The sequence below is a fragment of the Zychaea mexicana genome (genome assembly GCF_025766255.1).
Source record: "Zychaea mexicana strain RSA 1403 chromosome Unknown BDB00scaffold_30, whole genome shotgun sequence".
NCBI classification, from domain to species: domain Eukaryota; kingdom Fungi; phylum Mucoromycota; class Mucoromycetes; order Mucorales; family Lichtheimiaceae; genus Zychaea; species Zychaea mexicana.
The window spans coordinates 79,460-101,113 of NW_026516693.1; the positions used below are offsets into that span (position 1 = coordinate 79,460).

General features: G+C 39.3%; 8 protein-coding genes across 8 annotated transcripts; 5 read left to right on the forward strand and 3 right to left on the reverse strand.

The window, feature by feature from the left end:
- Positions 1-5,538: 5,538 nt before the first annotated feature.
- BDB00DRAFT_819740 (uncharacterized protein) lies at positions 5,539-5,823 on the forward strand (the record flags this gene model as incomplete). The annotated part of the gene is made up of 2 exons (XM_053123254.1): positions 5,539-5,570; positions 5,591-5,823. Coding segments are annotated over 2 exons (265 nt in total), but the record flags the coding sequence as incomplete, so codon positions are not given.
- A 1,074-nt stretch (positions 5,824-6,897) lies between these two features.
- Positions 6,898-7,095, forward strand: BDB00DRAFT_742631 (uncharacterized protein; the record flags this gene model as incomplete). The annotated part of the gene is made up of 1 exon (XM_053118478.1): positions 6,898-7,095. A coding segment is annotated over one exon (198 nt), but the record flags the coding sequence as incomplete, so codon positions are not given.
- Positions 7,096-7,816: 721 nt separating this feature from the next.
- On the reverse strand, positions 7,817-8,628 carry BDB00DRAFT_787355 (uncharacterized protein; the record flags this gene model as incomplete). The annotated part of the gene is made up of 3 exons (XM_053120694.1): positions 7,817-7,860; positions 7,921-7,942; positions 8,302-8,628. 3 exons carry the CDS (start codon positions 8,626-8,628, stop codon positions 7,817-7,819), a joined length of 393 nt encoding a protein of 130 aa, XP_052980399.1.
- A 444-nt stretch (positions 8,629-9,072) lies between these two features.
- Positions 9,073-9,369, forward strand: BDB00DRAFT_748524 (uncharacterized protein; the record flags this gene model as incomplete). Its single annotated transcript, XM_053118576.1, has 1 exon — positions 9,073-9,369. A coding segment is annotated over one exon (297 nt), but the record flags the coding sequence as incomplete, so codon positions are not given.
- Positions 9,370-13,566: 4,197 nt separating this feature from the next.
- BDB00DRAFT_819760 (pyridoxal phosphate-dependent transferase) lies at positions 13,567-16,681 on the forward strand. The gene is made up of 10 exons (XM_053123255.1): positions 13,567-14,241; positions 14,346-14,410; positions 14,500-14,589; positions 14,654-14,924; positions 15,005-15,262; positions 15,352-15,427; positions 15,525-15,610; positions 15,721-15,824; positions 15,901-16,184; positions 16,283-16,681. Exons 1-10 carry the CDS (start codon positions 13,708-13,710, stop codon positions 16,345-16,347), a joined length of 1,833 nt encoding a protein of 610 aa, XP_052980401.1. The 5' UTR covers positions 13,567-13,707; the 3' UTR covers positions 16,348-16,681.
- A 1,286-nt stretch (positions 16,682-17,967) lies between these two features.
- Positions 17,968-19,724, forward strand: BDB00DRAFT_335522 (zinc-ribbon-domain-containing protein). Its single transcript, XM_053116989.1, has 5 exons — positions 17,968-18,373; positions 18,452-18,544; positions 18,629-18,756; positions 18,838-19,168; positions 19,254-19,724. Exons 1-5 carry the CDS (start codon positions 18,122-18,124, stop codon positions 19,629-19,631), a joined length of 1,182 nt encoding a protein of 393 aa, XP_052980402.1. The 5' UTR covers positions 17,968-18,121; the 3' UTR covers positions 19,632-19,724.
- Positions 19,725-19,833: 109 nt separating this feature from the next.
- Positions 19,834-20,846, reverse strand: BDB00DRAFT_956018 (uncharacterized protein). The gene is made up of 3 exons (XM_053129650.1): positions 20,462-20,846; positions 20,224-20,374; positions 19,834-20,143 (listed from the first exon to the last, which is right to left on the reverse strand). The coding sequence occupies exons 1-3, from the start codon at positions 20,774-20,776 to the stop codon at positions 19,983-19,985; spliced, it is 627 nt and encodes a 208-aa protein (XP_052980403.1). The 5' UTR covers positions 20,777-20,846; the 3' UTR covers positions 19,834-19,982.
- BDB00DRAFT_819767 (50S ribosomal protein L33) lies at positions 20,847-21,635 on the reverse strand. The gene is made up of 3 exons (XM_053123256.1): positions 21,453-21,635; positions 21,313-21,360; positions 20,847-21,213 (listed from the first exon to the last, which is right to left on the reverse strand). Exons 1-2 carry the CDS (start codon positions 21,580-21,582, stop codon positions 21,317-21,319), a joined length of 174 nt encoding a protein of 57 aa, XP_052980404.1. The 5' UTR covers positions 21,583-21,635; the 3' UTR covers positions 20,847-21,213; positions 21,313-21,316.
- Between the last annotated feature and the right edge of the window lie 19 nt (positions 21,636-21,654).

A 21,654-nucleotide genomic window follows, 5' to 3' on the forward strand; every position in this document is an offset into this window, starting at 1 on the left:
AGCCTTTAAAATACCTTTCATAAACATCATTTTTATTCTCTAAATTACATTTAATAGTAAGATTAATATGTACATTTTTATTCTTTCCTTCATCATACCAAGGACCATCATATATAATATCCTTAATATTTTTAATCTTTCTACACTATATTAAACAATTTTTTTGCAAATTTTCATAACTTTTTCCTTTAATATCTCTACTTTTTGTATCAAACGTTAAAATAATTCTATAAAATTTCTCATTTCCTTTTTCCATTTTACTTTTTATATTAAAAATAAATTCAATTTTCTTTTTTAAATAATAAATTAAATCATTAATTTTTAGATTTTTTTTCTAAAACAATATTAAAATTATCCAACAAGTTGGACTAAAGGTTTCATAAGGACATGAAACTAATTATAATATAAAGAAAGGCCCCCCAACTCCCCTATTTGATGGAAAGGTAAACCTTTCTCATCCATAAGAGGAACAAATCATAGTATTTGTTCTCTCTTATAATAACAAAACATAAATGTTTTTGTTATTTGTCTAAATCTCATTATCAAGCCCCAACGTTTCGAAAGCAAGTTTCTCAACCACCCCTATTTTATATTTAAGAAATTTTTGTATTTATAAAATTTACAAAATATTTTAGTGATTACAAAAAATGTTTAAGAGTTACAAAAAAAAAACTTAATAAAAATTAAAAATATAATAGTATATAAAATAATACATAAATTATAAATTATAATCTTTTAAAATTTAATAACTTTTTTGTATATACCTAATTATAATTTATCTTCCCATTAAACAATTTGAAAATCTTTGCAAAAATAGAAATATTAATTTAGATGATAAAAACTTTTTTTACCCAATAAGAAAAGAAACAAGTGTTGCATTAAATGTTCAAGAAGAGCACTATAATAAGGTTTTTGGTAGTTTCAGGAGTATAGTGGAAAATCAATTTAAGGATTTATTTAATAAATTTAAAAGATTCAATAATAATAATTCAATATTAAAAACAGATGATATAAAATATATAAATTTACAATTAAAAGTGGCTTTTCTATTAAAGAATATTAATAATTTTTTGGATAAATTTAACATCATTATACAAGATCATCACAAGTTGTGGTTTAGTGATAATTTTAATTTTCCATCTGATATGAGATTAATAGATATAGTCTATACTAATCAAATGGAGCAAATAAATAAATTAAAAGAGTTAAATAAATTACAAGATGATTTTTTAAATCTAGATATAACTGATAATAATATAATTGAAGATGAACATATAGAAGATGATAAAGATAATAATAATATAGATAATAATATAATTGATGAAGATAATGAAATAGATTTTCCTCAATATAGAAACATTAATAAAAAAAGAAAGAAATCTAATAAAAGAAACTCTAAAAAAATAAACATTTATGATATAAGAAATACGAATGATGATGAAAATATATATGAAATTATTATAATAATAAACCATAAAATTGAAGATAAAATATATATATTCTATGTTAAATGGGTAGGTTACAATGATGATGGTAATACGTGGGTTAAAGAATCAGATTTTAAACAAAAAGAAATTATAATAGACTATTTTAATGAAAAAAACATTATATATAGAAATTAAAAAGTAAATTTATTTTAATTAAACATAAAACTATAAAATATATCATCAACTATATTTTTTTTAAAACTACAGGTATGGATTAATCTTCTAGGGACTGCGCCGTAAGCAGCTGGTTGAGCTTCTCCAGAATGACTGTTTGATTTGTCTCTACATTATTAAGACGATGCTCCATATGAGTGAAGACTTGAAGGAGATTAAGATTAGCATCGGGAGGTGTTTGGTTAGTGTTCAGTTTTTTTTATAAAACGTTTTTGGAAAGAAGAGAAGAAAGAAAAAAACTTTAGCAGAAATTAAAAGTATTTGTCACCCTGGCAAACCAGGTGGTTATAACAAGAGAGTACTGTTTAATCATAAGAATCCACAAGAATCCACAAGAACCACCAAAAATAAATTGGTGACCCAGAGCAGGCAGTGACAGACGTCACGAATTTATAAGAAATCCATAAGAATGAGGCTGGCGGGGTCCAAATTCAAAAGAAATCTATAAGAATCTACAAAAACCACAAAAAAATTTGGCGACCCAGAGCAGTGTCACAAATTTACAAAAGAAATCCACAAGAATGACAATAATGAGGCCAGCAGGGGTCTAAATTCACAAGAAATTCACAAGAACCACAAGAATTTTCCTACAGTGAGACTTGACTAGTAACATACTCTTGTGTTGGAATCAGAACAGCCAGCACAATGGAGCAACACAGCTGCCTCTTGATGAGACTTTTGCTGCTTACATAGCTTCGTTTCTTGAATATGTCGATCGTGTCATCCATTCTGTCATTTGTGTGCATCATTGACAGGATATCCCCTGCCTTTTTCTTTGTTCATCACTGTGTAACTGGAAGCCAGTATTTGCTAAGTGCGTTGCTATAGGCTTCCTTGAATTTTGGGATATAAATTTTGTAGTCAGCTACACGAGAGCGACTAGTGAGATCCTTGGCGAGATCAAATTTTCAGCCATTGAATACAGGTATAGCATATGCGTTACGCCTCTAGTTCTCCTATTTTCGAGCTGGTTTTTGCATTCTTTGACTTTCTCTTCTTTTTCAGCCTTTAAATGTTTCAGCTCAAAGAGTCAGCTGCAGTGTATCATGCATTGATTGTGAGCTTGCTTCAAGTTCGGTGTTCTTTTGTGTATCCTTTTCATAACTCTTACTAACTCTGTTGGCCTGCTGTACTTGGAAATTGATCTGTGTATATCACCCTTGATGTTGTCCAGCTCGGTTTGTGCTTCTAGTTTCTGTTTTTCAGGTGCCCGCTTTTCTTAAGCGTTAGCGTCCAGAGTGGCTCAGTGTGCATCTAATTATTCTTTTATCGCTGCTGTTTTTCGATTGTGCTGATCAATTACATTCTTTGTATCCGTAAGATTTCCCTTTGCTTTACTGGCTCCTTCGGCTTCTACCCCCTTCAATCTCGCCCTTTCACTTTATTTTCTTTACATATAACTGGCGCCCACGACATTTCATTACTCAAGACTTCGATTTTTTCTTTGTGCGAGTCTAGCAATACAAGTTGCTTGTATTTCACCTCAGCTTCTTTTGCCCTCTTTTGACGGTAAACAATGACTTTTGCGTTTTGAAGTGGAGGCCATCGTGTTTAAACTTTTTCACGTAATGCTGTAATCTTCCAACACCTGTCCTAATTGAGTGCCACCCTTAAAAAGCTTATACTTCTCACTGGGCGAGCTAAAGTTTAGAAACTTGTGTGCCATATTTTTGGAGATCACTTACATCATCAAAACGCATTTGGTACTATTTTTAAACACTGATCATATTCCTTGTTTCAGCTCACATTATATTTATATTTAGATGAGTCTATACATTGAAGTTCAGTGCTATATATTGTCAAACACTACGTATCTATTTTAAGAATTTATATGTATGGGGATTAATCCTTAATTGTAAGTCCTTAAAAGGTTTTATTAATTAAAGAAATATTATTGTTTAAAGATTTATATGAAAAAATAAAAAATTATATTATAATTTTTTTATTTTTGAAACTTTTAAGATATTTCATTTTTATTTTTTTAATTCCTTAAAAGGTTTAGGTTTTATATAAACCTTATTAAACCATTTAAAATGTTATATCCTTTTATAGTTAATTTAAAACAGGCTAGGAGGTATGACGACGCCCAGTTCATTTAAAAATCAACGGAGTTAGATTTTTATTTGAACGCTTGACACTATAATGAATAATAAATAGATTAGTGGTTTACTACATAATTTATTATTATGAATTAATACTCTGGTGGTGGTCGTTAATGAGAAAGGTTTACCTTTCCATCATGTTGGTGCACCAACAACACCACACACCTTTGTTCATCAGGAGCCTCCTGAATTTGAATACTATATAAAGTTAACTCCCAAAGGAAGCTTTTAACCCTAAAAGGGTAACTTTATATATGGTGGCGAATGGAATGAGCTATTAAGGGAATTAATCCTTAATCGTAAATCCTTAAAAGGTTTTATTAATTAAAGAAATATCATTGTTTAAAGATATATATGAAAAAATAATAACTTATTTATTTTTGAAACTTTTAAGATATTTCATTTTTATTTTTTTAATTCCTTAAAAGGTTTAGGTTTTATATAAGCCTTATTAAACCATTTAAAATGTTATATCCTTTTATAGTTAATTTAAAACAGGCTAGGAGGTACAACGACGCCTAGTTCATTTAAAAATCAACGAAGTTAGATTTTTATTTGAACGCTTGACAGTATAATGAATAATAAATAAATTTGTAGTTTACCACATAATTTATTATTATGAATTAATACTTTATGATCTTTATACTTGTGCATACATTTCATTAGATAAAAAGTATATAAACAGTGATATAAAAGTGTGGGCAATCGTCTCTATAAAAATAGTGCGATAATATGACTACAGGAGATTATCTTTACGAAAGCAGTAAGTAAACAATTATAGTTCTCTAGTTGTAGCTAAACTTCGATATAAATGTGTCTATGTACTAGGGGTTGCAATTGGACGGGACAGTCAATGGTCTGATCTGTTGACCCAACCCAACCCATCCAACCCAACGGGTCAAAACTCGGGTTTATAGGTCAATACTGATTTCGATTTGGTGACGAACGAAGTGTCCATCAACCTGAACTTGAGCACTGGAAGTACAAAACTCTATATATACACAGCTCCCCAAGATGATGGCACGCAAATTCCTAGAAGTGCTAGCAACATCCACGTTTTGAGTGATTATTCTTAAAGGTAAAGGGTTTTGTGCCATCACTAGGGATCCGCACGGTTCGGTTCGGTTCGGTTCTTAAAGGGAACCGAACCGAACCGTCTAAAGCAAGAACCGAACCGACTAGAACCGACGAGAACCGTAGAACCGAAGAATCGAACCGAAGAACCGAACCCATCATGTATATAAAAAAGGCAAGATTCGGTATCTTTAAATGAAAGCTGATGTGTGTGTTCAAATGTCGCGGTATACTTGAATACTGCAGTAAAAAAGAATACTTTATTATTGTACATTGAACAGCGATCTCAAAATGAATAAGAGAAACAGAATGTAAACATTCTCATACGATGTGGGTCATTGCATGGTTAAAAGATTGAAGCACAGTTTTTACAAAAAAAAGTGGAGCTTATAGTACTTACTTAGAGCGACTTAGTATTACTAGTACAATATGTTATCGTAACATTGGAGGAATTGAACCACAACCGGCAGTACATACAGCTGCTGTGTCTCTACGTGTGTATAGTGTATAGTGTCTCATAAAAGGCAAAGGGTGAATGGGTAAGATAATTCTGTTATGAGCCCCAGAATGCGCAATCTCAAACGGAATGCACAAACTTGATAAAACTGATCGAGAAGCCATGATAAATCTAGTTAAGTAGTACGTCATGGAGAAAAATGCATTGTGGGTAGCAAAGTAGAGGAACAAGTAATGATGTGCGTCATGGGCGGAGAAAGCAAGCTGCCGTCAGAAGAAGTGTTTTTTTTATTTTTTTCTCTTATCTTCTTTACTATTTTTTACTCCCTTCTGCTTTTGCAGGTTTTGTTAAGTTTTTCAATAAAGTATGGCTTGCAAATACACTACTTCGTGGTCTTTTCGGAATAACATTGTTCGTAACTTCCATTATAGCCTACTTTATACTAATTACCAAAATCGCTGATTGCAATCTTCTGCCTCTCGGTTCTTCGGTTCTAGTTATACAGAACCGGTTCGGTTCCGGTTCGGTTCTTGACAGGAACCGAACCGTATTTTCTCGGTTTCGGTTCGGTTCGGTTCCGGTTCTACGGTTCTGATACGGATCCCTACTGCTAGGAATTTGCGTGCCATCATCTTAGAGAGCTATATATATATATGGAGTTTTGCACTTCCAGTGCTCAAGTTCAGGCTGATCGACACTTCCTTCATCACTACATTGAAATCAGTCTTGACCTGTTAACGCGAGTTTTGACCCGTCCAATTGCGACCCCTAGTTGTGAGAAGAAAAAGATAAAAAAAGTTTTAATAAAAACATTATTTTTCTTAGTATATTAAAACTTCAAAATTATAAAAATTTTATTAAATTTATGTAGTAGTCACTAGATTAATGCTTAAACCCCTAATGCTAGGCTTTTATTTATCCTCGATATTTTGGATAATTTAAGTTCATCACAAAAGTCACTATTTCTTAATGCCAATCAGGAAGGCTTAAAAACTTATTATAACAAAAAGTGCCCAATACTGCTTAATGCCCTGCCTAGTAAGATAAATCAAGCATGAACTATATTGACAGTAGTAAAATCATCAGCTTTTACAATCTAATACTTTTACAAATCATCTGTAAAGGATTAATGCCAATGAATACTTGAATAAGTTTCACATGCATCTTTAGATGCAGAGTCAAATATGGTTTACAAGCTCCTATCAAAAACCTCAACCACTGACGAGAAAAACTTTTATAGAATCATGGAGCATGTATAAGTTGCAAGAAATATACTAGTGGGCTCATTGGCTGGTCAGTTGGTATAATATATCCTAATTTATTTTATCTTAGTATTGAAGTCATTGAAAACTACCAGCATTTGTTGGAAAAAGGCCACAAACCAATCTATGTATACAGAACAAGACTATTGGCAGAATCCAAGGATCTTTAATCTTATCTTTAGAAATTCAAACATTCGAATGAAAGCGTAAGTGACATTCAATATTTTCTTGTTTTCATGTTCATTGCGAAAGTTATGAGGAGCTATCTGTGATGACATTATGGTTATTGTGTATGATAAATCAATATTGGCTGGCTTATATAGAGGTGAATCAATCTATTGACTAGCACTTTAAACAAAGAAGAGCTGTATCTGGACCAAAAAAATATTATTGGATTCAAGGTCGATTGCCGGCTACTAGTAGATGTTACTAACGAAGAACACGATATGATTACAATTGAAGTGGCTAAGGATGATGAAGACGAAAAGATCATCAACGACATGGGCAAGCTGATAAGAGAAGGCAAAGATATCCTGGATCAAGTGCATAGCAATATCTCTAAAGATCATGATGAAGTTTTCTGTTTCATAAAACAAATCACTACATGCTGCTATTATATAAAAAGGATGCTGTTATAGAAAAAAGATGCTATTAATGAAAAAGGATGCTGCTATAAAAAAAGGATGCTGCTATAAAAAGAGGATGCTGCTATAAAAAAAGGATGCTGCTATATAAAAAGGATGCTGCTATGTAAAAAGAATGCTGCTATTTAAAAAGGATGCTGCTCTAGAAAAAGGATGCTGCTATAGAAAAAGGATGCTGCTATAGAAAAAGGATGCTGCTATAGAAAAAGGATATGCTGCTATATATAAAGGATGCAACTATAGAAAAGGATGCAACTATAGAAGAAGGATGCTGCTACGCCTACCTAGCCGTTTTAAAAAAATCACGGAAACGGATTTCGGAAAATAACTTCTCCGAGCGGTTAATCATGTAACCGAACCAAAATCCAATTTCCAGAATACAATGCTAATCAAGCTCTATTGATAAATATCTACTACCATGCCCGCGCGCACACTTTATAAAGTAGCACGCTATGTACTGTAGCCTTTTCTGTTATATTATCTCAACTTCTCTACACTATGTATCAAATGTTTTTTTATGGAGCCTTCCATCCCTGGACGGTTAGCATCATTAGTTGTTATATTTAATTTATCCTGCATGGAAAGCTTGCAACTTTCCATCTCTTTATATCAAAATTCATTCTCTTGCAGTGTCCATGCTGATATCTTCTCTGTATCTGTCTAATTTCGTAACATGACATGTGCAACTACTGATATAACCACTCATTTTTAAATACTTACTGTTTTGTGCTGAGGTGAAAATCTGTTTAATGGTTATTGAATTTTATTGGTTCTATATTGATGGTTCTTGTCTATTTCTCAACGCATCGAAGTGAACATATACACGATCCTCACATGTATTTATATTTAGTAGTAGCTAATTATTTAGGACATTTTGACATATTTTACGGACACCCTTGTCAGCGACCTCTGCCGACGAGCAACTCTGCCGATCTGAACTGGTGTCGTGTAGTGTTATTGGTCTTAAATCGACTGGCACTCCCAGTAATACACTTGCCCCTGCGTTATTCTTGTCGCTTCTCGTCGAAACTGACGGATAATGTTACGATGCAGCTGTTGTGCATCCAAGTCAATGGCATTTGCAGCGTTGTATGCACGTACATTTTGCGGGACGGCGTTATTTTCGACGGCAGGTGCAGCCTCATGCCCACAGGAGTGTTCGAAGTTCAAGTGGAAGTAAGCATTCACTCTATCGACCATGCCGCTGATGCGGCCATTGCACAAGAAAGTTGGCATACGCCGATACAATCGTAAACGAATGGCAGCTTGATCCTGCACATGGAAATCTTGCGAGCTTCGAAAAAGGAAAGAATAGCCGAACTTTCTTCGTGGTTCTGTTCGGTATGCTTCGTAGTAATGGTATCCGTCAACAGCCTGGATACGATCGCGGATGTTGATCACAAGTCGCGAATCTGACAACGCCAACATATCGTCGTCAAGTTGCACATACGCGTCGAGGCTGTAATCTTCGAGATTGTCGGCTACGTTCCTCAAATTTTGACGCGAAGGAATCAGCTCGAGTACTTCGTCCACTGTCAGGAGTAACTGCTCTGCGATTGGTTTACCGACGTCACTATGGCTTTGATGGCATTTTCTACACGTGTTGTAATCTTGTCTATTGCCAACAAAAAATAGCAAAGGGCGATACGATTTGCAATTACTATATCTTTTCGGTTGAAGTTGCTCGGGTGTTTCTTGGGATTGGATTTGTTGCTGATTTTGCGGTTCCACTTTGAGGAAGAAGTGAAAAAACCCACTGAAAAATGGATTTTGGTTCGGTTACATGATTAACCGCTCGGAGAAGTTATTTTCCGAAATCCGTTTCCGTGATTTTTTTGAAACGGCTAGGGCTAGTCGGACAGACGGACGCCATACCATGAACGCAGTCGTCTTCTTCGTTGGCGCCTCGGGTGGATGCCTAATGGCCGACCAGATGCACATTGCCGCAACTGCAGCAACAGTCAGCACTTATCCCGCCACCATGTTATTGCATGTCTTCAAGCTCACCAACGATCCAATATCCCTTATGGTGTGCCAGATCCGATTTCATACGTACTCGACACTCTTCCCACCAAGAGACCCTATCAAGCAAACAAGCGACGTCACTGGCAATGGCTCTGGCCGCGTCTGACAACACTGCTAGCTGATATCGATCGCCTGTGCCACGACGATGACCGTGGCAATAAGCTCTTGGGGCCGCTGAAAAATCCCGTAGACCTGAACCGGGTAAATATATACCCGGTAAAAAAACGTCACATCGTTACCTACCTATAACCATTCGATGTCATGAAAGATCAGAAAAAGAGATATGTATAGAGAAAGATAATAATAGTTAAAGCAATATGCATGTGTTTATGGGAGGTGTATATGTGTAAGTGTGAATTGTTTGTGTTTATATATGGCGTGTATGGCGATTGTAATCGCGCCACGTTCTTGGCAAGTTGCGTCTTCTTCGGAAAGTGATGTTTGCTTCGAGATAGGCATCGACTGCATCGTCATCCAGTGACTGTTGGAAGTCCTGATACTGCTCGACGGACACAACACGCTCATAGTGTGCCGAAGCAGATTCAAAACTTTCCGTTGTTTCTTGTAATTGCGCTATCAACTCTCGTTGACGGGCGCGGAGACGCTGCATTTGGCGCTCCCAACGCAGGCGCTGATGCTCTTGATCATCGAAGATTGTCTCGGTCAAATCAATGATATTTGATTGTTGTTGTGTTTGTACGCGAGATCGACGATTCAAAACAAGTGGTTCGTCTTCTTCTTCACTGTCCGTTTGCGGCGGAGCGGTAGTGGTAACAGTAGCTGTAGTAGCATTAGCAGTAGTAGTAGCATTAGCAGTAGTAGTAGCGTTGGTAGTGGTAGTACGTGTAGTAGTCGGTGTTGTAGTAGTGACAATGGCGGCAGCACCTCGTGAACGATGATGATCGGCAAGATGCTCGTCCAGCGCCATATCTTTGAAAACATTTTCATGGAGCTGGTATGCGGATAAGCAAAGTAGTGATGAAAGGATAGTAGTAGATGCATATTAATAAAAGAAGTTAATAATATCGGTGCTGTAATTGATAGGCAGAATAGAGATAACTTATTGTTAGCCTACCGGTCGTATGCGAACAAAGGGGATTGTGCTTTGCCGTTGAATAAAGAATGTGTTGGGGGCAATCTGCCCAAAACCAGAACGGAAGACAAGATGCTTGCAAATCATGTACCGACTTGATAGATAACTGCTGCAGCCACAGATCCAATTATTGACCGATGGCTGGTAGATAGTATCGGTTGCTAAATTTTCTGTTCGGCCATACAGCTTTTTCCATGCACGGGTAAACATCTGATGCCAACGGGTCGCAGAGCGAGAACGAACAGTATCACGGTTGAACTTGTGACGAAGATTAGAGAAATGTCGCGCAACAATCACGTATACGAGCAAGTCTAGTCGTGCTCGGTTGAATTGGTGCAAATGATTACGTTTCAAAACCTTCCAATGCGCTTCAATCAACATTGTTGTTTTTCCTGCTGGGATACGGTCTGGAATACTGCTGCGCGCCCATTTTCTCCAAGTAGACGGCTGATACCAATTGCGGTATAGATATATCCAGGCATCTATGTAATTCTTTGTGATGCAAAACATGTAGACTTCTAAGGTAGCAAGCTGATGGATTTGTTCGGCTGTGCGTTGTACAGTACCTATACAGAAAAATCGCTACGATTAACTTACACATGATTTATGAAGTCATATTATATATATAGAGTAACTCGGTCAAAGATGTGAGACAAACGCGAAGACGTTACCATCTGGGATCAAAGGATGTTGGTGATAATGTTTTGTCATGAGCGAAACAATATGCTGACGATCCTCTTTTCGACAAATGATCCCAGTACGACCGCCGATAGATGGTGTAAAATGCATATCGACGAAGGGAAAATCTTCTCGTGCTTGATGGACATTGTATGCAGGTAGGGTTCTGCTTTTGTCCTCGGCCAGTTTTTTATCCACTGACCGTTGCATATGCCAGAGGCAAAGGCGCAGTCGTGATTGTCCCCATACGCCCTCGATAGCATTCATCTGTGCCGCATCTTTATCCGAGAACATGAACGAAGGATCAAATCCGTCTTCCTTTAGTTGACCGAAAAACTCTGTAAGAGTTTCGGTCTTGGTCAAAGGTCCAGCCTCACGGAAGCCATGGTAGACCAAGTACGCGATGGGATACCCAACACCATTCACATTGGCGATTATCCCAAACAACTCGGAGCCAGCACGATTTGTTTTGTAAGTCGAGTCGATGCAGTACTCCTCCACATACTCGCACCCAACCAACAAAGAGAAAAACGGAGTTACGAAACCAAATGCACAGACTTCAAAAGTATTCTTCCAAAACACCTAGGATTTATTATCGTTGTATAAGATACTAGATACTACATGCTACCTAATATTACCTTTTTTTCTCGCTCATAGAGCAGAACAGCTCACAAAGCAAAGGCTAGGTTCATATGTTAGCATTCTAATATAATACGTACCTCGCGAAATCCTTGATTGCGGTATTTTTCGACGACGAGCCTTGAGGATATCATTTGATCGTCGTTGAGGTGGTACTCGCTCTTAAAAGTCTCATGCCACCAATAGTAGACTTGCATTGGCGTAACATCCGAACCAGGAAAAAGGACAACAACTTCTTGGTACAGATCAGAGGAATTCGTAAGAAGCGCTCTGCTTTGAATATGGCTTCGGACGTTGGCAGGCACAGGGTTACGTGGTGACGGATCAGTACCGACACGTTCGTGTTCTGAGTGGGTAATTGACAGCTCCACATAACCGAGGGCTTTCTTAACGGTGCCTCTAATACGGCCACCACAACAAAATGTGGGCATTCGCTTGGTCAAACGCTGGCGTTCTGCTGCAGGAAGAGGATTCAAAAAAGTCTCGGATCGAGAGCAGTAAGCCGTGAACGAGATGTCGCGAGAGAGAGAAGGATCACCAACATTTTTTCCAATATAGTGGTAACCATCCAACTGTTCAATTCTTTCGATGATGCTATCGATGATGCCGTCTTCGTCCTTCAATTCCAATTCCGGATCGATACAGATGTAGCCGGTAAACTCGTAAACCTACAATAAAACAAATAAATAATCATGTACGGAAGCAGTTATGTAAGTGGTTACTTCCAACATACAACTTCTTCATGGTCGTTCTCGTATTCTGAAAAAATCGGATAGTGATCCGGCAAATCGTCCAGAAACACCATTCGGTCGAGTGCAACGCGCTCACGAGGAGTCGCATTTTCACGACACGCAATGCAAGTCAAGTAAGGCTTGGTACGTCCGAGAAAATGCGTGCCTTCACGTGTCTTGCGGCAATCAGTACACTTGTACTGTCCGATTTCGCTAAACCTGCCAGCATTACGAGCCTCGCGTACGGTCGTAACCGAGTCGGAGTGAGTACTATCGTTGATTACTGTAATGTTGGGCGTAGCAGCGATGGTGGAGTTACTGTTGTTCATTTTAATGAAGGAGAGGGAAAGAGAAGGAACGAGAAACAAATACAAGCCTCTTTTTTTTAAGAGCAATAATAAGCATTCAAACTCCCCGAGCAATGTATTATAGACTAGGATCCCATTTTTATCACATGTAGATTGATATTTAGCAATAGAATGATTCTCATCATGTATTCTATACATCTCTTACTTATAAATAACTGACATTATACCTCTGTTTTACTGTTTTTCGAAATCTAAGTAAAATATCATGTTTTTTTCGCTCGGATAAATGTTTTACCGACAGAAGTCTACGGGATTTTTCAGCGTCTCCTATGATTTCTCCGTGGCACTGATCCGGTGCTACCAAAGACCGTCCACAATGATTTCCTGACCTGGCTGGCACATGACTACCGAAATGCTATCATCAACGACTATTACCCGTTCCCCTTCCCCATCATCTACTATCACCCTATAACTATTGTTTATGCCCCCCAACGTATTACTTTTTGAAAAAAAAAACAGTATTCCTCCATCCCTTGAACGGATCCTCCCCGCTTCTTGCACCTCTTTTATGTATACCTCCCTTTTTGACCTTAGCACTACACCATTTCTCTCCTTCTATGAACTATAACCTTTCGCTCATTTCCCCCCTCTGTCGTATGGGTTTTTTTTAACGATAGTCTTTGGATCGGGCTTTAGCGGATATGCGATTGGCGACGCGCTTGTATAAGTCATAATATTGTTAATCATAATAATGAAAGTAATTAAAAAAATATACACATATATTAAACGGTTAACCATCTTTTCTTGCAAAAAAAGAAAAGGGATATAACAGCGCGTACGACATACAGTCAGCGCTCCACAGAAAGCAAGAAAAAACTTTTTTTTCCACTTCCGCACACCGGGCCGATGATATTTTTTCTCTTTTCTGCGTTTCTAATTTGCCAATCCGCCCGCTCTCTCTCTCTCTCTTTTTCTTACCCTCCCACTCCTCCTCATCCCCCTCCTCCCTTCTGCAACAACGAGCCCGCCCACAATGTCATCGACCACCACCAATTCGTTACAGGTGCCTGGTATCGAGATTCAACCGCCACCCACATCGACTCGTGATGGTGCTTCTGCCGATCCAAACCTTACAGCGCAGGGTCATCAACAACAGCAACAACAGCAACAGCAACAACAACGGGCACCCACTCGAGCACGCACGTTTTCTCTGTCATCACTCGTTGGCAAAACTCGTCGAGCTTACTCAGTGTCATCGGCCTACCCACCAAAGATGATTCATCCTTCGCTTGTGCCAGCATCTCTGAAACCAGCCGAAAACACACTGACCGTCGACAATGAGGTCTGGTTCCGTGCAAAGCATGTCACGCCCGCTCAACGACGTAACTCGGTCGCAGCTGCTCATCGGAAATACGAAGACTTTCAACAGAAAATGGAAGCAGCGCCAATGTATATTCTCGTCTCGACCTATCTTAATTACTTTGTCCTGATTCTGTTGGGTCATTTGCGTGATATTCTTGGTAAAGTTTTTAAGCGAAGTGAATATGCACATTTACGCACAAACCAGGTAAAAAGAACCCTTATTCTGTTGTATGTTTGGGAATATGCAGATCTGTTAGACATAAAAAAAAGTACTCATTACAATAATGGCATATCTCATATATAATAAAGGGATATGCGCCGCTTGTGTCTGATTTCGATTCGTTTTATACCAGACGGATGTACATGCGTATCCGGTAATTATACTTTGCAACAGTGATCTAGAAGGACGGAACGGACGGATGGACATAAGAAAATAAGTAAATTCATGCCTCCATTATTTTAGTGATTGCTGGAATCGGCCCATTACTGGTGTGCCAACGCGAATTACTACTGTACTGGAACGACAGACGGATGATTTCAACAAGACATTTAGGTAAGTAAATAAAGAGGAGGATTGATGCCGACCATTGTATTTAACCCGTCGGAATTGTACATAGATTGACAGGGAAAAAGATCGATGCCATCAACTTTGCGTCGTACAATTATCTGGGTTTCGCTCAGGCCCAAGGACCGTGTGCCGATGCAGTGGAGCAAACGGTGCTCGAGTATGGTGTCAGTGGCGGCAGCACCCGTGCAGAATGCGGCAATATGGACATTCATAGAGAAGCAGAACGAAAGGTTGCTAGGTTCGTGGGCAAGGAGGATGCTGTCATTGTGTCCATGGGTTTTGCTACCAATTCAACCACCATCCCAGCCCTTGTCAGCAAGGTACACACGACCAAAAAAAAAATCTCATTTCAAATACATATGTAAATTAGAACTTTGCTAAAACTGATGTTATCATATAGGGCTGTTTGATTATTAGTGATGAATTAAATCATAGCTCAATCATCTTTGGCGCACGTCTTTCCGGAGCTTCGATTCGTGTGTTCAAGCACAACAACATGGGCGATCTGCGAAATCTTTTGCGTGAGGTTATTTCTCAGGGTCAGCCTCGCACACACCGTCCATGGAAAAAGATCATGGTGATTGTTGAGGGCTTGTACTCGATGGAAGGCTCGGTGGTCAACTTGCCAGAACTGATCAAGTTGAAGCGCGACTTTAAGGTACTTTTTTTATTAGCAGATTAGTACGGTTGCTACAGAGTACGGTCGGTTAAACGAAACGTTATTTTTGTTATCGGATACAATGATAGTTTTACCTGTATGTGGATGAAGCCCATTCCATCGGTGCATTGGGTGAACACGGTGGCGGCGTTTGCGATTTTTATGGTATTGTTATTGTTTCAAGGCACCCTTTGTTTACATATAAATTATGTCATGGTGTGGCATTACTGAAAAAAAAAGGACACCCTCTCTTCAAAAATAGGCATCAATCCAAAGCATGTCGATATTCTCATGGGAACATTTACAAAATCTTTTGGTGCGGCTGGTGGTTACATTGCCGGTGACAAGGTAATGCACATTGGCAATGACGTAGCTATTGCGTGTGCTACGTCTATAAAAGATCGGATAGGGTAGTGAATAAGTCCAAGCTAACTATCAAGCATGACTTTTTGTACAAGGCTGTAATTGACCATTTACGGTTAAAGAATCATTCGTTCTGCTATGCAGAGACGATGACACCGCCTGTGACGCAACAGGTGCTTGCAAGTCTGGGTATTATGAGGTATATAACGGAAAAAGAGAATGATCGGCATACCTTACATGAATGTTTACTCTATGTTTTCGCGCGAATCTATTAGAGGCGAAGATGGCACCGAAGATGGCCGCTTGCGTATCCGACAGCTTGCGGACAACGCACATTACTTTGCAGCCAGACTGAGAGAATTGGGTTTCATTGTCTATGGTGACGAAGGCAGCCCCGTTGTCCCCTTGCTCTTGTTCAATCCAGCCAAAATTTCAGCGTTTTCGCGCGAGATGCTCAAGCGGGGTGTCGCTATTTGTGTTGTCGGCTACCCCGCAACCCCTATCATCAGCTCACGAGCTCGCTTCTGCGTCTCTGCAGCACATACAAGAGAAGATCTGGGTAAGGTTTTTGTATATTTTATATGTGTGGGCGAAAGAGAGAGCTTAGTTGACACGTTATACATATATATATATATATATATATATATATACATGTAGACCATGCCTTGAAGCTGATCAGCGAGGTGGGAGACCTTCTGATGCTCAAGTTCAAAGCACACTAAGAAGAAGCAGTCAAGGACAAGGTCCCATTCACAATAATAATCTCTATCTGTTGCTATCTCTCTGACTTGTAATACACACACACACACTATTCTAATTACTACTACCTACCATCGTTCGTTATTACCCTTCCCCCCTCACGTCAAATCATCGTTCCTCTATCTTCTATATCTTTGTTATTCTGTTTTTTTTTATTATTGTATATACGACCTCTACACTATAGAAGTTTACAATCCAAGTATAATCCCCGTCATTGTATCTTTCTTTCTTTCTTTCTTTCTTACCCAAAAAGATCCGCATTAAAAACTTTTTCTGCCTGTTGCTGCAAGAATGGCCTGATCCTGACAAGATGTGCAACCTACGTGTCTCGCCCTCCCCTCCCCCCAAGAAAGTATGGCCTTTGGGCTGCAGCATAACCAATTATCTCTCGGCTCTTTCGCGCGCGAAGGCTGATTAATGTCAGAGCCAGAAAACCCTGATGCTGATAGTGGGTCGGGGGGGGAGGAATAACCATTGGCAGAGACCAACAGCTCACATGCAATCAATAATGCCATGCATGGCTTAAAGCCCTTGTATGGCAATCGCTCCCAAAGATTTGCTTACCATTCGCTCGAATCCCCCCCCTTTAGCTCCGTTTCCCTTCTTCCCTTTCCGACCGGATGCACCACACAACGCTTTGATATGTAAAGTTTCTGTGAGGACTACTGACCACCCACCACCATTTGGGAATCATCGATGGAGAATGAGGAGGTTCGGGGGGTCGTGTCTTATTGCACGAGCGATCGTTACACACACACTTGGTCAAACCGTAAATAGACTTTCGCGCGATTGAAGGTAGGCGTGGCACAGAGTCCGTTTGATTCGGGTTGCTCACCGTGGCAACCGCTTTCCATGTTTCCCTTCTTCTCCTCCATCCTTGTTGCCCCCCTTCCCACCCCCCACCCCCCGCCGGCAACCCCCAACATAAATCTAATAGTCATCAATTTCTCTAAGCCAGACAGATATCCCCCCCAGATAAAGAAACGTTACTACAGCAACCTCTCTCTCGCGCGCGCTTTACCATCTGTTAATATGACAACTCTTCTTCACTACTTCAAAACCTCATCATCAACCATCAGCATCGCCATCGTGGATCGTTCTACAAGCTTGGATACGTCCGAAAACCGATGATTCACCATGGTTTGAGGAATGTCTACCCACCCTCCCCTCCCCCCCCCCCCCCAAAAGAACGTCTCTCCCCGCTACTGGATCGGATGTCATTGTTACACCAAGCATTAAATGCTCGGCCGTGATTTCGCGCGATGGGACTTGGACCTAACGGACAGACTGAAGAACTTGACGGCACTCGCGCGCTCGCTCTTGGAGAATCCGGTAGTGTGGAACTCCTGCAGATCGTGCGCGCGGCGCCTCTTAAAACTTATTAAGGGCTTCAAACGTGTTGGTGTCTCTTTTTCCTTCCTTTTATAATAATCTTCTCTTGTTGTTTATGAATGCTGGTGCTATCTTTTTCCGTTCATTATTATCATCATCCCAATTGACGTACCAAGCATTTCTCTGCTAACCGACACAGCCTCAATTCCTCTTCTTCGCCCCATGTCGTTATTTGTCGCCCTCGTTCTTTTGAAATAAATCTTTCGTTCCGCTTTCTTTAAATAAAAAGCCCTTCTCCTCTTTACGCTTTTTCTTTCTTTTTTAACCATCCTACCCTCTCTCTCTCTCTCTCTCTTTCGAACACGTAGACCTATATCACAGTATCTCTATACATATACCTCAGCCATGATGACTGATCCGCTTACAAATACAGAATACCACCGCCCTCCGCGGATATATCGTCAACAACGTGTTGTCACTGGCGGCAATGATACTAGACTCGCTGCATTCCATCGACCCCCATCAGCCTTATATAGCACCACCACCAATAGCAACAAGCGTCAACGCAAGGCATCTGAAGGCGAGCTACGGAAGCGCATTCGTGAGATCTATCAAGATGTAAACCTTGATAGTAAAGAAAAGGCGAAGCAAATCCAGGTACATTACATACAACGTAAACAAGCCATATCTTTTCCACTAACTGGCTCTCTTTCTGTTTACTTACTGGACATCTAGCATCTCATGTGCCAACCGACAACGCCTACAGCCACATCATCGATCGAAACCAAACTAATAGAACCAGAAGATGTCTATGCTAAAACATATCAGGTACAGTTGAAAGTCGCGGGGGATACGCTACTTAGCCATGCCCTGTAATACTAACTCGGCTGCCTACTCTTATTCAAACAAAAGGATGAACATAGAGACATACTTGGATGTCCACATTACCAACGCAAGGTCAAGATCCAAGCCAATTGCTGTGGCAAGATCTTTCCATGTCGGATATGTCATGACGAAGCGAGTGACCATCCAATCATGCGGTAAGGCAAACATTCACTTTGCCTCACTTCAACTGAATCTATATAAAAACACAAAAGAAAGCTTACGCAAGGTGGTAGTAGTCAAGAGACAAAAAACATGGTGTGCATGCTTTGTAAAACGCTGCAGCCGGCCGGTCCAACTTGCAATCACTGCGGTGAACAGGCAGCGCAATACTATTGCGACACATGCAAGCTTTGGGACGACAATCCATCGAATTCTACGTATCATTGTGATGCATGTGGCATTTGCCGCAATGGCCCCAGAGACAACTTTTTCCACTGTCCCACATGTAACGTGTGCATGACCATCTCGATGAAAGACAACCACAAATGTATTGAACGCAGTCTGGAAAGTGATTGTCCCATTTGCGGCGAATATATGTTTACGAGTCGTACCACAGTGACGTTCATGGTATGTTGTTGCTTAGAAAAAAAAAAAAGAGAGAGAGGATTGTCACAAGGTTGATTTAGGCTAATCCACTTCGCAACTGTCTTAGCCTTGCGGTCACTGTATCCACAAGCCATGTTATACTGCGTACAGTCAAACCTCTTATCAATGCCCCACATGTTTGAAATCCATGACCGATATGTCTGACTATTTCGCCTTTCTGGACCGTGAGCTTGCCCAACAATCCATGCCTAACGAATACAAGCATTACGTCTCTCATATCTTTTGCAATGACTGTGAAAAACGGTCTGACGCTCCCCATCACTTTTTTTATCACAAGTGTTGTCATTGCAAGAGCTACAATACGACTGTGCTCAAAACAACTGACCAACATGATTTAATTAGTAGCAGTAGTAGCGCTACTTCTTCCTCTTCCACTACCGTTGCTACTATTACTACCTCTTCCTCTTCCACTACTCTTGCTTGATTTCTCTAGTCCTTCTATACACCTCTCTACTTTTCTCTCTCTATGTGTACATGCTTCTCCGTTCCTTTGCTTTCTTTTTTTCTTTGCTTTTTTTTCCCTTTGGTTTCTTTCCCCAACTATCACCACCGCCATAATGTTTCCTCCCTACGAAAACTCACATATAACCACACTAAGTTTTTTTTTCAATGCCCTTGTTTCTTTTCTTTTCTATAATCATTCATGTACTATATTTTCCACCCTTGTTTTTATATAGAACAAAAAACTTTGCTTTCTTTTCTTTTCGTGCATTCATAATAACAATTCGCACTTTTTCTCGATCAATTATGTTGTCTTTTTGGTAAATATCAGCATTTATAGCTGTTTCCTCAGGTCATTGGATGCAACTGATTCTTGAATGACGCGTCGTATCTTTGGTAAAATCACAAATTGACCTAGCAATAACACTACTGCTACAGCTGCCGCAATCTTGTATACTTGGTAAAACAAGAATCCTAGGTACAGATTCTCCAACACTACTTGTGCGAATTTTTTAACTTCGATTAAAAAAAATCGTTTTCCCTAACTTTACTTATCATAATAAGGAGAAACTTACCAATATCATACGTAATTGACGCCAAATCCATGCCAGGTACATTCGACACACCTGCATAGTCTCCTTCGACCAACAGGAGCCTTTTGTTCCTGTTGCTGCCACTGTTATCCTGACAGGCTCGATATAACTTTAAATAAAAATCCGTAGGCGACTATTTCGATTTATGGATTTAGCCTTTGAGGAGAAAAAGGAAAAGTGTCTTTTTGCTACTTTTTTTACAAAAAAAAAAGGGCTTTACCGTAGCCGGATAGGAGATGCGTAATTCATAACTTGAGTCGATTTGCAATTCGTCAAGGGAATACCAATGCTGAGTATTTTCTGTTGTGGTCGGTGCTACAGCGTTGCGAGGTACAATGACGCGTTGAACTGTACTGTAAGGTGGCTTTAATACTTGGACATTGTGATAATGCTCATCATGAACGCAATCGAGCTTCGCACTGTCTAATTCTTTTGCGCGGAAAATGAGCTTTTCAGTGTTGCCCTGGACTACTACGAGTGCTATACTACATAGTAGCAACAATAACAGCGTGGTATGTGCAGTCAATAACCGCATATTATGAAAGCTTTGTCTAGTGGTATCAGAAAATAAAAATATATATAAGGTATAGCAAAGAAGTACTTGGTAGTGCAAAAGACCAACGACTTTTTGTGTCACCGTTTTTTTAATCATAAATGCTAGTGATAATAGAGCCCTGTGCCCTTGATGACCTTCTTTACACCATCGAAACATAGCGCTTTTGTCGTTTGCGGTAATGGAGTCGACACATCTCTCGTTCGGCTTTGCTGAGAATTGCTTTTAAATGTTCATACACCAGATACGTAAACACACCGCATGAAGGATCATTCAGTAGACAAAATAATATTTCTTTTGAGTGGGGTCAGACTTTACAGGAAAGAGAAGGACAATTTCTATGGCTAGGAGCTTGTTGATGGTTGATTGGTTGACGGTGTTGTTGTGGTAATGGTACTAGTGGTGGTTAATGGGTGATGCTTTTTATATATATTCACAAAGGAGACAAAAGAGACAAGAGTTTAAAAGCGTGTATGTTCGGTATTGTCGCACGTCGAAAAAGAAAATGTGTTGTATACCACATTATTTCTTCATTTTCGTTTCGTTGAATAAGACGTGTTGCTTAACTAGAGACATATGGAAGAAAGATACGGTCAAGAAGACTGTCAACAACCTACTGTATCTGACGCCATGTCCAAAAAGAAAATGAAAAACTTACCAACGGGATCGAACTTCATCATTGAAAGCTTGGGACTAATTCTCGGCCGGCTCTTAATGTAGTTATAGCCAGTGCCTGCAGTTGAAAGCAGCTTGACGAGAATGACTCTTGCTTTTGCTTTCTTGGCCATTATGATTTATATATTCGTAGGTTTAAAAAAAAAAAAGGGAAAAATATATCTTATGTTGTTTACGCCTACTAG